The sequence below is a fragment of the Cydia splendana genome, chromosome 6 (genome assembly GCF_910591565.1).
Source record: "Cydia splendana chromosome 6, ilCydSple1.2, whole genome shotgun sequence".
Lineage (NCBI taxonomy): Eukaryota > Metazoa > Arthropoda > Insecta > Lepidoptera > Tortricidae > Cydia > Cydia splendana.
In genome coordinates, this window is record NC_085965.1 from 20103695 (window position 1) to 20118433 (window position 14739).

At 37.8% G+C, this 14739-nt stretch overlaps 1 protein-coding gene across 1 annotated transcript in view; it reads right to left on the minus strand.

The window, feature by feature from the left end:
* Positions 1 to 14739, minus strand: part of LOC134791636 (uncharacterized) — a 43499-nt gene that overhangs the window by 16318 nt on the left and 12442 nt on the right. The window contains exon 2 of the mRNA XM_063762689.1: positions 170 to 478. Within this exon, the coding sequence (XP_063618759.1) occupies positions 170 to 478 (309 nt within the window). The remainder of the gene's footprint in view (positions 1 to 169; positions 479 to 14739) is intronic.

The following is a 14739-nucleotide window of genomic DNA, read 5'->3' on the forward strand; positions in this document are numbered from 1 at the left end:
ACTATTGCGACAGCACTTTACCTACAATTTACAATTAGGGCTAGTCTTGTAACTAGCCATACCCAAAGTTAAAGTCTCAACATCACCGCTCTGTCCCTTGTTAACCCATTTGATGGTACACAGTAGGAACACCTATGGCGAGGATGGCGAAGATTGTGAAGACACTTACCGTGTTCATCATGTCCCACAACCCACTCAGTCTGCTAGGATGATACGTCATCTTCTTCATCGCCCCCAGATCATGCGTCTGCACCATCATCAGATCCACTTTCTTCACTAGTGTCCTCAAGTCATAGTACTTCGCGAGGAGTTCAGGGTGCGAAGGAAGGGCGAGGAATAGGGGGCCGCCGCCGGCACCGTTGAGGGCTTTCCTGGCGGCTTCCACGGTTTCCAGGACGGTGGTCTTGTTGAGAGAGCGGTGGGCTTCGTGGATCTCCAGACCTTGGACATGTTTGGACTTGAGTGCTGAGCGGAGGTCCTGGAAAAAAGATGAAAGAACTGTAGTCCATCTGTAGTCAAAGTTTGAGGGCAATCCGAGAGGAATTCGTGTAAATTAGCTTATTTCAATATTGTCTTTATCTTTCTTAATTGTACCTATAGTGAACAGGTTTAAAGAGGGTCGACGATCAGGGTGGGATTTATATTAGTTTGCCGCCAAGATTTGTATTCTCTATTGAGAATTTTTTTTAATTTATTTATACAAAGAAAAACTTGAAAGTAACCATTATTAAGTTTTTTTTTTAATATAAAACTTAAGTTTATACGTAAATGGGTCCGAGATTATAATCAATAATAAGACATATTGGTTTTTTTTTTGTCAGAGGTGGAGGTAATCCTCATTGGATACTGCCGGCCCGATATCCGGCAGCATGCCCGACTCGGCTGCGTTGAAGATTTTTCTCCCAGCCGCCTACGGACTAAACCCCTCCACCCTGTAAAGTGTTTTGTTCCCAGAAACTCGGCGCTATCGGTATAAGCGTTGTTTCTGAGTGTGTAGTCTTTGTGTGATCCGGGAAAGATTTAAGCATTGGTTGCATGTATGAATTTCGATTTGACTATAGTTTCCAATTCTTAAGGGGCCCACTGATTAACAGTCCGCCGGACGGTATCGGCCTGTCAGTTGTTCGGAACTGTCAAAATTTTGTTCTAACTGACAAGCCGACCGTCCGGCGGACTGTTAATCAGTGGGCCCCTTAACATCATACGTAATTAACCGTTTTACTTTAGTAATCGGATGCTCAGACCAGTTTATCCATAAACTAGTCTTGCGCCAACTTCTCACGCCCTAGGTTTCCTCCAGCATCGACATGGCGTAAGTAAGTTTAAAATGTAACACACGGCGCGTGTACGTACGTGCCTCTACATACTTATCCCTCACACAGTTAAAATAACACGACCAGTACCCCACACCGTATTTAACAGCCGGGCCGTAACTATACTGGGTCAAGCAGATCTTGTCAGTAGAAAAAGGCGGCAAATTTGAAAAATGTAGGCGCGAAAGGATATCGTCCCATAGAAAATTTGAATATCGCTGACAAGATTTGCTTGACCATCTATAGCATCGGAAAACTTTTCAATTGTTTTGTTTTCAATTGTTGTTTTGTTAATCGAAATACCGTAAAACGGGGTGAGTAGGTTTCGCGGGGAGAGGTGGGTTAAATATGAATGGGGAGAGAAGGTTTGAGAAGGGATGAGAAGGGATTTTAAGGCTACTGCTACAAAAATAATGTATTCCAATTTAAAATGGAGCTATAGTAATACGCATAATAAAAAAAATCGATCCAACAATTTCCAAAATCTCCTTTGTATGAAAACCCCTCTCACCCCAAATACGAGGCACTACGGGGTGAGGTAGGTTTTCCTCTTTATCGTCAAAGTTATGAAATGGAACTACCCAAAATAAAATAAAAACTAAAATACAAACGTCCGGAACACTTATTACATACACCATTCAGTTTTCATATGTAAAAATAAAATGTTATCGAGGTTTGAATTTCAGCTTTGACCCAACTCAACCCATTTTACGGTACCTACGAACAGTTTATCAATGGCTGTTAAGCGTGTGGGACATACATATAGGAAACTGATAAATACTGACATATCAAGTGAAGTAGCTGGGTCTCTATTGTTTCCCATAAAGTTTTAAGTCATAATATATTTTTTGTCCGCATTTTCGTTAGTCATAATTTGGTTTTTCTCAGAAACGCATATTTTTTCAGTATTGCCATAAAACAAACCTAACCTATCCTATCTATAGGATAACCTTACGAAAATCCTGTAGGGCTAAGATGGTCGGCTCTTTATCATTTGTCACCATGCCTGTCACGTTCTAACAAATATGTAAGTTTGAAAGTGACGTATGGCATGACAGGTGATAAAAATGCGACCATGATACCGCTTTTGAAAAGTTAACGTTTTTAGAATTATGACTAATGATAATCTGACAATCATTACATTATGACTTTCAATAATTATGTCAAACAAAGGGACCCGGAAATAGCTATACCAAAATCGGCACATAGGTACTAGTAGTAACTGATAGAGGAGTTGATATTGATGATATTATAAAGTAAGGTTGTTGTTAAGATGAATGCCATTTTGAGTTTAAATTGAGAAAATGGTTCCGTATAGTTTGTCTTCGGTAACGTAGAACTTAGGGTCACATAATGCTGCTTGGTAGTCTGCGGTTACACAAAGTTAAAATACTGTCCAAGTACTTGCAATACTTGAGCTGTATCCGTCTTCTCGCCTCTGAACCGGTTATGTCAACCTTACACCGAGATTATAGATTACGTCACGTCATTTTCAGACCAGACCTGGATCTGATTTCGTTGATTATGCCGCCGTCCTTGACCGAGGCGGCTTTCGTGTCCTTCGCAAGTTTCAACTGAACGAGTTTGCAATGGATCTTTCTTATGTATGAAATTGGTTATTATACAATCAAGTTAATTGGAAGATTATGACGCAATTGAGATATTGTATTAGAGAGCAGATGAATGAATGATAAAAAATTAAAGACAGGTAGTATAGCGTTACTAAGTGGTCAGACCCTTAAATCTGTATATATGTATTAATGAACCATCGCGAATACTTCGGTTTCGAGTGTAGTAAGATTAAGTATATAGTGATTTGAAATAAAACTGCTCGCGATCTTATGAGCATATCCTGGGTCTGTTTAAGAAGATTTTAAGAGATAATTTCTTTAAGTACATTTACGTTAAAGAGGTCAGAGGTTAAGTAGAGGTGACATACTATACCCTACCCCTACTAATATTATTACTAGTATTATTTGTAAATAGTCACCATTAATTAGTATTAAGATTATTGCCATGCCCTGACAGGGTACCATGTACCGACTTTATAATGTTTTAATACCATCCTATGTAAAAATTAACATGGACGCAATAAAGATAAATGAAAGACATATGAATAATATTATAAATGGGAAAGTAACTTTAGCTGTCTCTTTGTCCGTCTCTCTGTTTGTCTGTCTGTCTGTTGATTTTTCACGCCTTAAACCGCTGAGCTGATTTAGACGAAATCTGGTATGGAGATGGTTTAAGCCTCGGGGGATGAAGGAAGGACATAGAGTAGTTTTTATGAATCTCATTATCAGATATAAGTTAACGTACTTTATCCTCAATCTAAGTATTAATACTAACCTAAACAATATGTATGTTGAATAATTTTTCTAACCCTAAGGTCAAAAGTAGTCCTCTTTCTTGTCTTTGTAATCTGGTCTCATTTAATAACAAGTGTTAACATGGCAATCTAACGAAATGGCATTGGAAACTAAATCATACTATTAAGTTACATATGAAACAGGTAGCCGCACCCAGAGCTAATCTGAATCTCAAGTGCTGAGTGATCCATTTAAACACATGCGTTCGCTCATGTGCTGTTCTCCGTATAAAGAACCTAATTGCATCCTGCGATTCAGTGCGAAAAGTGACCTTATGTATTTACGATAAGGTTGTCTTTGCATCTATAGACTTAACTTATTTATGCTAGTGCTAGAGACATATAGTCGCTGATTACATAAATTACTGGTAAGCATAAGTGTGCGATTTGTGGCTAAGTATAATCGTAGTCGTAAATATTGCAAGTGTAAAATGCGCATGCTGTAGTCATACCCCCTTATTCATAAAACTTTACGGGCCTAATTTAGTTAAATTATGTTTTATCCCTTTCTTACAAATACATAAGTCAAAATAACAGATAAGGACAAATGATTATTAGCCTTGGTGTGTTTATGAAAAAGAGGGTGAGAATACATACCTAAGTATAGTCAGTCTGCGGCTTTTTTATATTGTCAGATAAATAGCTGACTGTTCATCACTACACCTTATAAAACAAAGTCCCCCGCCGCGTCTGTCTGTTTGTATGTTCGCGATAAACTCAAAAACTACTGAACGGATTTTCATGCGGTTTACACTTATCAATAGAGTGATTCTATAGGAAGGTTTAGGTGTATAATTTGTTAACCCGTGCGAAGCCGGGGCGGGTGGCTAGTTGAAAATCTATTTGAGCGACAATTTTGAACGACGGCACCTGTGTCAATCTATAGTAGAGTCGAACCAAACTAACTTTGCACGGATTTTGCGGTCACAGCTTGTTGAGTGTCACCCAGGCGCGGATCCAGCCCTCAAAAAAGGTTGTGGTCACAGCCACTTCAAAATCGGCCAAGTGCGAGTCGAGGGTACCTCATGATTCCCCGACCAGTAAATTCGCAGAGGGATCGCAAGCCATTTATTTCAGTCTATACACACATAGATAGATAACTACGTTAAAAAACTCCTTCGGCTGTAAATTAAAAGCTGGCATTAAGCTAGAAATAACTGCCCCTGTTAGTAAATAATCTATATTCTTGCAAATAATTAGAGCTCTGTATTCAGCTGGGGTACCTACCCTAATGATTCCCCGACCAATTTTTAGCAGATTGTTGATTCGCTTACAACGTTTCGCCGAAAATGGTTTTGCAGAGTCAATTATTCGTAGATGTAACTTTTGGTAGACTCTTCACATATCATTCAGATCGCTTCTGTGTAAATTAATAATTTATTTGGTAAGAGTAATCTTTTCATCAAGCAACCTTCAGTCGAGTAACGTTTTCTAACTTTTTTTAAAGTTTTTGACAAGTGGCACTCAATCACACTACATATAAGTATAAGTACTGTGGACGGTTTTACATGTGGAAACTGCCGGTATTTAAAGAACTACTAACGGTAGACTACCATCGTGAACTAAAAAAAATGCATTTTCTTATATTACTAACAATTAGTTATTCACCATATTTATAAATGTACGAAGATTTTTTTGGCTCTGAAAAAAAGTTTTTTTAACTAAATTGTTATCCTCGTAATATAAATGTTTTTTTTTGTGAATTCGGTAAATGATACAAGTGTTCAAGGTTTCAGTGTTGTTTTCTACAGTTTTCGCATTTCGCCAGATGTTTAATTGATAACTAAATAGTATGGTTAATAAAAAGGATGTAGAGAAGTGTACCTAATATGGACACCCTGACTAACAAAAAATCAAGCTTTATTCGTCTAAAGCTTTGCGACCTAAACGATGATTCCGAGGTCTGTAGACCCTGAAGACAATATCAAGTCCAAAATAATTGCTGAAAAGTTGTACCAAGAATATTGTCCATAGGTACAAACCCTGCCTAATATCATACAATCCATTAGGTACAAACAGTAGTCGTACCTATGGACAAAAATCAGTTTTAACATTTATTTTATATCTCTGGTTCCTATTTAAGTAGCTAACGTGATAAAACTAGTCTGCAATTATAGACTATTTAATAATTACTCAAAAGAAATAAATAAGTATATGACATTGTCAATACTTTTTTATGAACAAAATAAGGCCAAAATCTGGAAAATATCCACATGTAGAGCACTTGCCCCTACACTTAAGTAGTCGGAATTTTACCCAAAATGGCATGCGATTTTTTGTAAGGTCTATGGAGCCCTTTCCATACCCATATAGACCTGCGCTTAGGGAATGCAATCTCGATCTCGCAATTTCAAGATCTCGCGAGATCTCGCACGAATTTTCGAGATTCAATCTCGTTGACATGAAATCTCGAAATTAGCAATCTCGGTCAAGATCTTTATTAATATTTTCGAGATCTCGAACGAGTTTGAAAGATTCATCCGTGTGAATTACTTTGTTTTGAAAAATCTTTTTGACCTTAGGTTCATGTTGTTCAGGCAGTGCTATTGTGTGCGGCCGGCTTTAACTGACGATAAAAGCACTGTGGCACGCTCTGTGTGGAAAAATCGGACAAACTTAACGTACCCAGTCACAATTATTTATGATTTTTGCTCGCTTACCCTTTAATGTTTTTGTAAGTTGCTGAGCGCTTGTCAATCAACATCCCTTAAAAGCTGGAATTATTTTAAGAAATTGTACAAACATTTCTGAATGTTTAAATTTAAGACTCCATAAGTTAACAATTTAAAAAAATGCTGTTTATTCTGTATCACTAATAATTTGAGTTGTCAGCTGATATTAAATACTTAAGACATCTAGGAGTTCTATTTAACTAAGTACCTAGGTACCCTGTTTCGGCTAATTGTTAATTTACTCGGGCAATTTTGACTTTCACCGAACGATCATTCTACGTAAAGTAAATTTGCGTATCGATCAACTGACTACTCTGCGTACTTATACCTAATGAAATTCTGCAAAAAATGTTCCTCTGCCAAAGCGTCTGCGAAACAAAAATCGGCGTAATTCTACTCGGGGAAGCAATAGGGCACCCAATTAGGGTTGTGGGCATGCCCACCGTGCCCACAACGGTGGATCCGCGCCTGGTGTCACCTTAACCGTCAAAATCCAATAAAAATACGAAATATGACTATTTATTAATATTATCACGGTACTCTTATACTGTCACATCAAATTACGTGCAGAGCTAGCATATACCAAAGAGAATGGAGTAATAAGTAACTCAATACGTTAATAACTCAAGGTTTGTTTAGGGTCGGTTGCACCAAACTGTTTGTCATGGTTAAAAGAGTTCGCTAAATTTTATTGTAAGGAAAGTTTCATAGTAAACCACAATCTTTCAAGTGCGGATGATGCAACTGGCACTTAGTCAGACGCTAGAGACCCATAAGGCAACAGGACATGATATTAAAGCCACCGGTAAGGAACCAAATGCGGATAACATCTAAGAAATTAGTGATTCGTTACGTTACACTTTAATCGGCAGGTACAATCACACTATTTACTCCCAAGGGCTTTATTATAGGGGCGTTTTTCACCAAACTCGTTTTATTTCCACTTTCTCGCGGTTCTAGGAGCATTAGCGTTTCCGCACTTGATGATAAATAGTTTAGAGGGGAAATAGTGGTTATTGGTGGCTTTGCCTGTCGAAGGTATGTCTATCATTCAAGTTGTTTAGCAGCTAACGACACGATGCAAAACTTAATTTGTATTGTACCTAGCTACTTACTGCACTCGACTGAAGCTTTAAAATTGTACTTACTAATATTAGAGCATTTCTCACCTTCTTTTCACTCTCTCCTCTCATCTACTCAAAGGTTAACTGGAAGAGATCCCTCAAAGGGATAAGTTCGCCTTTGTGCTTCTTACTAATTCTATGTTATTTTTAATATGTATTTTTGTACAATAAAGAGTTTACTGCTACTACTACTAGTGCTCCGTACAAAACTTTGCTCACGCAACACTTATGGGATCACTTCGGCCTTGCAAATCAGTGAAATGCGTTTTTCTCAGATACCGTTATTACTTATTCTATAGAGTACTTATTTATACTGTGGTAGTAGTGCTGTTGCAGTAGGTATCAATGACAGTTGAGTCGCTTAACTTCAAACTCAGGTAAATCCATCTGTCAGATTATGCGATTTTGGTACTAAAAAAAGGTAATAGAGTAGATATTTGCTGAGAGGGTCGAATGGATTTACCCGAGTTTGAAGTTAAGCGACACAGTTTGAGTACCGGAAAACCCTCAATTAAGTAGTTGTGTGACTTTGGCGTTCATTTTTAACAAAGTGTAATTTCTTACCACTTAAAACTTTAACCTTTTGTGACCTTGTCTAATTAAATACATACCATACATGTACACTATAAAGATTTATAGCATAGTAAATGTATCATTGTCTCAAACAAAGGTACTTCCTACAATTACTTACCTCCTTAATCTTACAAAGGTTATTCTACAATATAATTACACAGTTCATCTAAATAATGAGAAACAATGCCAGTTTCGTACAAATTAATTGGGAACAATGGTGGTTTATGCAAATGTATGACTAGAATGTACTAAAGTGGTCCTTGGTTTAGAATACGCCCTTTTTATGTTTAAATGTGACGGAACAGAACAAGGACCATATTCAAGTTGGAATGGAAAAAAGGAGTTTATGGGTGATGTATTGCGGTTGAAAAAATTTGAAGGTTATCAGATCAGATGCGCATAGGTTTTTAAATGGCAAAAACAGAGTACCTACATACATACTTCCAAATTGTACTTACACTTTTAATGGTATTTAAGTTGCATTGCTTGCAATGTTGTTTAAATTCAATGCTATACCTACCTAAACATTATACCTACCTAACAAAAACGATAGTGACGTTTAATGGGCATAGGTGCCTTATGGGCGCTTACGTTGCGTACGTAGCACCGAATATTAAGTATTGGAGCGTCGTTAAGAATAGCGTAAGCACTAATCAGTAATCACCATAAGGCACCTTTACCCGTGAAACGTTACAAATGATGTCATCATCATAAAAATTTAAGAGCATGGCTCTTGTCGGTGGAGTATGCGCCAGTTTTCGCGGTCCTCGGCCAGGTTTTTTAGGTCCCTGTAAAACACGACATTTGCTTTTGCTTTTAGTTGCTGTGTATCGCTTGCTCGTGGTTTTCCTCTTCATCTCCTAGCTTCAATCTTGCCTTCTAATATAGTTTTAAAGAAAGTGTCACGTCTTATCAAGTGACCTATCATTTAGATAATACTACAAATGATGTAGTATTAGGGCTGATTTAGACGGCGCGCGAACTCGTATGCGATTTCAGTTACATTGAAGACTATTGGTTACAACCAATTCAGTCGACCAATCAAATACCGCAATGTAATAAAACTCGCATGTGAGTTCTCGCACCGTCTAAATCAGCCCTTAGGTATCTAATTTTTTTGCTCGAGTTTCCTCGGTCAGTTATCAGCTTCTAATTTTCAACATGTTTATTTATATGACCGCTTTGGGTAGTAACTCCCACGAGGAACACTAACCAATTACAGCGAAAATAATGACACAACAACTCTACTTCATTAACTAAAGCCTTAAATTGGTACAATAAGACTAATAAGAGTTCATTTCCTACGCTTTGTCTTGCAACCAGTCCAAGGGTGACAACACAATGAAATTAATAGCTTTTCGGTTTTCGAAGACAGTACAGTAGTAAGACAGCCGAGCGGGAGACTGATGCGAGTCAGTCATTCATTCATTTCATTCACTCAGTGCAGTAGCAAGAGTGCAGCAAACAAGCGAAAAGAAACCTTAAGTAAACGTGGTAAGGTTGTCGATGTGAAATGTGCTTCAAGTTTTGGTATCGGTCTTGAATGAAACTTATGGGGTGATTAGTCACTTTCTTGTTGGGTTTTGGTACAAGGTAAGGAGAACAATCTTTTAATGTTCTAAGTAAAGGTTTTGCACCGATGAATTACTAGAACACTACTAAAATTACATCAGTCTACATCGTAGTCGCTATCTTGTTTTAATGAAAGATTAAATACAGATTTCATCTTAGTTTAATCTTTCATTAAAGTACCTGGTCTACCTATATATCTACCTAATTCTATATCAAATAATCTAATCGCTAATTATCTATTATACGTTTATTGAGATTTATTTTATAGTTCTATCTGACTTAAAATGTTATTGAAAAATATGCAAGATTGAAAAACATTATTAACCTAGTTAAAAGTGAATTTAATATAACGCTTGTAAAATGAACTCTAAATAAATATTGCCGACATATTTACAATTCTAATAGGTTTCTAATTTGTCCTGTCGCCAATATAACTCATCTATCAAAGTACCTGTTAGTTACAAGATTTATATTTGTCAAACACATAATGCAAATTGCAAACCTTAACACAACATTTCAATGTAATCAAAGTAGGCGTAGGCACTTATCCAACATTTTACTGACTCAGAACTGGAATATTTTTAAATTATCGCACTTGTTTTTCAATTCAAACCAGGAGGCCAATTATGATTTAACAATTTGTGAATAGTTTGATTTTGTTTTGATACGATATTGGCAATATTACGCAAAACTCTGCGTAGAGGGCGTCACTAGCTCAATCACATGGCGTACCGTGAAACACGATAGTCGAAAGTTTGGTTTCTGCCTCTATCACTCTTGCCAATTCGATCGATAGAGAGGCAGAATGAAATTTAGAATTTCACGTTTCGCGGTAGGCCACCTGTAAACAAACCGCCTTGATGCATCAATGTCATAGTGAAAACTTGTCAAAAAACTGTTTAAGGCCTAGTATGTATAAGTTACCTATGGATTAGTATACTGTGCACTAGTACTGCACTCTGGCGGCAGAACCCGCAGAACATTGCAGTAGCCCCCCCTTATTGCTCACGCTGATTACACGGCGAGCCTGTCATGGCCGTATCATAACAGAATCAATAACACTCAAAACTATGACAATTTATTTAATCAGAATCTTTCCTGACCTTTACTTTGCTCCAAATACATCGGCTTGTACATTAATTACGTATTTTATGCGTTAAGTTCCGATTTGACATTTGTATGAGTTGTCTTAACATTGACATACATTTTGCGTTATTGTCGTGTTAATTGACATGTAGGCAGAATTTTATGTAGAGCATGCAAATGTCACCTTTTTAAGAGAGTGTTGTGTAATGCCTAATTAATGTTTTTTTACACGTAACTATATAGAGTCTGTGTGGAAAGAAGAGTCGTGAAATGTATGGGCTTCGTTACATTCCACGACTCTTCTCTTTACGCACCTTTTACGCACAGACTCACCATTGAGCTGTTTTCAAGCAAAAGGTAACTTATTGTTGGTTGACATCAATTTTTAATTTGCACCCAAGTATTAGTAGTAAGTCATTATTTTTAAGATAATATATCTTTATTACTTTTAAATTACGCAGCACAAGCCCTGCCCGGATTGTCTGTCTTGACTTAATTTTTGCCCGATCCCTAGTAGGGAGTCTCTACCCTGTGGGGTGGTTTTTAAAATGAAGTATCTAAAGGTACTCAATTTTTTTCTAGATACCAAATTTTATCAAATTCAGTTCAGTAATTCAACCCGACATGTTATGTATTTTTAAATGTTCAACAAGATGAACATTTAAAAATACATAACATTTTGATTAAGCTAAAATAGCAATACATATCTCATTCCATGCATGCTTCTATCACACTTGAAAGGCTGTAACCGCTAATTAAAATATCATTATTGTGAGCAACCATGCAGTTATGGTAATATGAACGAGATCATTCACACCTAATGTCACGCGCATAAATTACAACTGAGATTTGACGATGCACCTTAGTGTGTAGGAAACAGGGTTGAAAATTAAGTGGATGAATAATACCTAATTTATTTTAGGGTGTGAGTGACAATGCCACTGGCACAGGCTATGTATACCTAGTATAGTTTAGGCGCCTTCGTAGTACCTGAACACTATGGGCTCTATAAGTATAAACTAGTTTGTTTTTAATTGGAGTGATTTTTACGAATATTATGGATCAGTTATTGGCTATCTTATCTTATCGTTTTCGGGGGCCCTTGCGGATACACTTCGACCCATAGGGATCTTTTGTGCAATTGTCCTAGGAAAGATCCGTCAACTACTCAAGAGCTTTTCCCACCATCTCCATGTGCCGGGTGATGGAGCTCATGGGTAGCGTTTTAAAGTCCTTTGGTTCCAGATATCCTGGTCCAAAGTCCTTTATTCTTTGTCAGGCGAGGGCGGTTATTGACTAAATAAATCGGTTATATTTTTGACTACTACTTCTTTTAGACATTGGCTTTATCGCCGTTACGAGACAGTCACATTTATTTTTAAAGGTTTTATTCAAGCACATTACGGTACTTTAATCAATCATTTGACCTAGTATGTTTAATCGGCGGTTTAGCAAAACGTCTAAACCGGCATTGAGTGATCATTGATCAATAAGGCCGGCAAACGTCAAAGTATTGATTGGTTATTTTGCGCAGGCGGCGGCATCGGCAGGCCACTAAATGTTTATGCTAAAGTAACTAATGTGCTGTAACAGAATTTATAAATGAATGATAAGTAAACCTAGGTGGGTCAGATAACTAGTTAATTTTAAAGGATGCAACCGATTTGAACGTATCTTGACCATTATATGAGAAGAAAACGATTCGGAAATAACAGTAACGCAGCTTGCTCACGCTAGCGTAGGGGTCGGCAAACCGCGGCTCTCGATTCAAATGCGGCTCTTTGGAGGTACAATTGGGCTCTTGAAGTCACTCAATAGACCATGGAAATACTGCGGTTGGCTCTTCTTCTTATTAAAAGTTTGCCGACCTCTGCGCTTGCGCATAGCCAATGACAGAGCGTGAGCGCGGCGCACTGAACTTGAATTGGTAATCGCTGAAAAGCTTTGGGACAGATGTCGTGCAACGGTGGTGCAACTTAGGTACTAACGGCCAGTTTCGCACGCACAATCAACATTAAATATGGCGGTGGCAGCTGTGATCTCATAGATAACTGTCAAATTATTCATAAAAGCAACCTTTTAACCAACTATGATGACGTTGACAGATGGTTAAAAGTGACGGCCCTTAAATGAGCTTCAAACAAAAAACTTGAACGGAAACCAGTAAGGTAAACGTCACGGACATGTTAATGCCCAATAGGGTATCATTAGTTTATCCTGCTGTCACCTCTGTTGCCAATATTGACAAAAACTTAAGCTTAAAGATGACATAAACTGGGACAGTGTCGACACGACGACGTCTACCTTACGCATTATTACTTAGGGCATAAGTACTGAAAATTCCTGGATTGGCCACTTAGAAATATAAGTCCTCTCATATATCAGAATCCAGAAACTTTCAGTATGGCCCGTATTAAAAACTTTCTTTCCATTCCGAGCTACTTGAAGGAGCACATTCATTCGAACTAGAGATAGTAGATTGATTAACATGCGCTTATGCGCAAGGTCGGTGTGCTGATTTTCATTACCATAATACATTGACGGCTTCAAGCGATCTAATGTTTTTGCGAGTCTTGCAACACTTACTCAACGTGTCTTACGACGGGTTAGGTTGCATTTTAACAAACTGGTATAAAATAGGAAGGGTTAGTCCAATAATGTGAGGTATCATAGAGTTCCTGGCATTCCCCGAGAGAATAACTTGATCAAATATCAAAATGTTTGTATTGCACACACAAAAGGTAAAGACCAAATATAGTCGAGGAATCTTTCAAGAAATGGATCAATAACTATTTTTATATGTACTAGTACTTACAGCAATAATCTCAAGCATTAACGTATATCTAAGGACTGGCCTTACGGGCAATAAGAATGGGGCATGAATGGGGCCAGTACAGCGGTGTGACACAGCTAATACTACGCGATTGGTTGATGAGTTCGCATCACGCGCGCGATTGGTCGCAACTAGTTGCGTTAGACTGCACGATTGGCTCGAATTCGTGAGTGACACCGCTGAACTAGTGGCATTTTTAGTGTCCGTAAGGCCCGTCCTTAGATATTATACGTCAATGATCTCAAGTGACCATCGGTGGAGATAGTCTTTGAAATAAAATTTACGAATTGTCAGTAACAGCATGGACACATGATATGATACATAAAGTTGGTCAAGCAGATCTTGTCAGTAGAAAAAGGCGGCAAATTTGAAAAATGTAGGCGCGAAGGGATATCGTCTCATAACAAATTTGAATTTCACGCCTTTTTCTACTGACAAGATTTGCTTGACCATCTATATCAGTGGTTCCTAACCTGGGGGTAATTACCCCCGTGGGGGTAAAACTGGTATTTTACGGGGGTAATAAGCTAACCTAATATAACAATACAACAAACGTACACGTTTTATTTTTTATTACCATTGGGAGGAGGGGTAAAATCAGGTTCCCTAGTTAGTCATAGGGGTGACCGGACTGAAAAGGTTAGGAACCAATGATCTATATTTACTTTACAGTGCATATGGCCCTAATTTCCCGAACTAGTGCGGGAAACAGCACTTTCCATGCGTATGTCTAAAGTTTAAATGGCTTATGTACTGTAAAACGTTGTACGATACACGAGCGAATAGGTAATTCGCAACTCGTGTCGATTTAAAACACTCCCTTCGGTCGTGTTTTAATTTATCGCCACTCTTTTCGAATTTACTTAATTAACTATTATTGGTGTTGGTAGTGGTACCTACAAACATTGAAGTATAGGTACCCACTCTAAACGCCAATTTAAAATCTCAAGGTATTCAAGCTATTAATCGACATTTGGAACAACAAATACTCCCCAATCCTAAATAACTTCCTGTTGCCTAATATAATTCGGTGGTGCTCAACATGGTTTAATGAGAGCTCGTAACATCGCCAATTACAATTTACTTATATCGCTTTACCATATAAATGTCAATTTCTTGTTTTTGTGACAACGCATTTTGAAGGAAAAATACTACAGTATGTATCAGAACGAAAGGCCAAGAAAGAGACCCATTAATG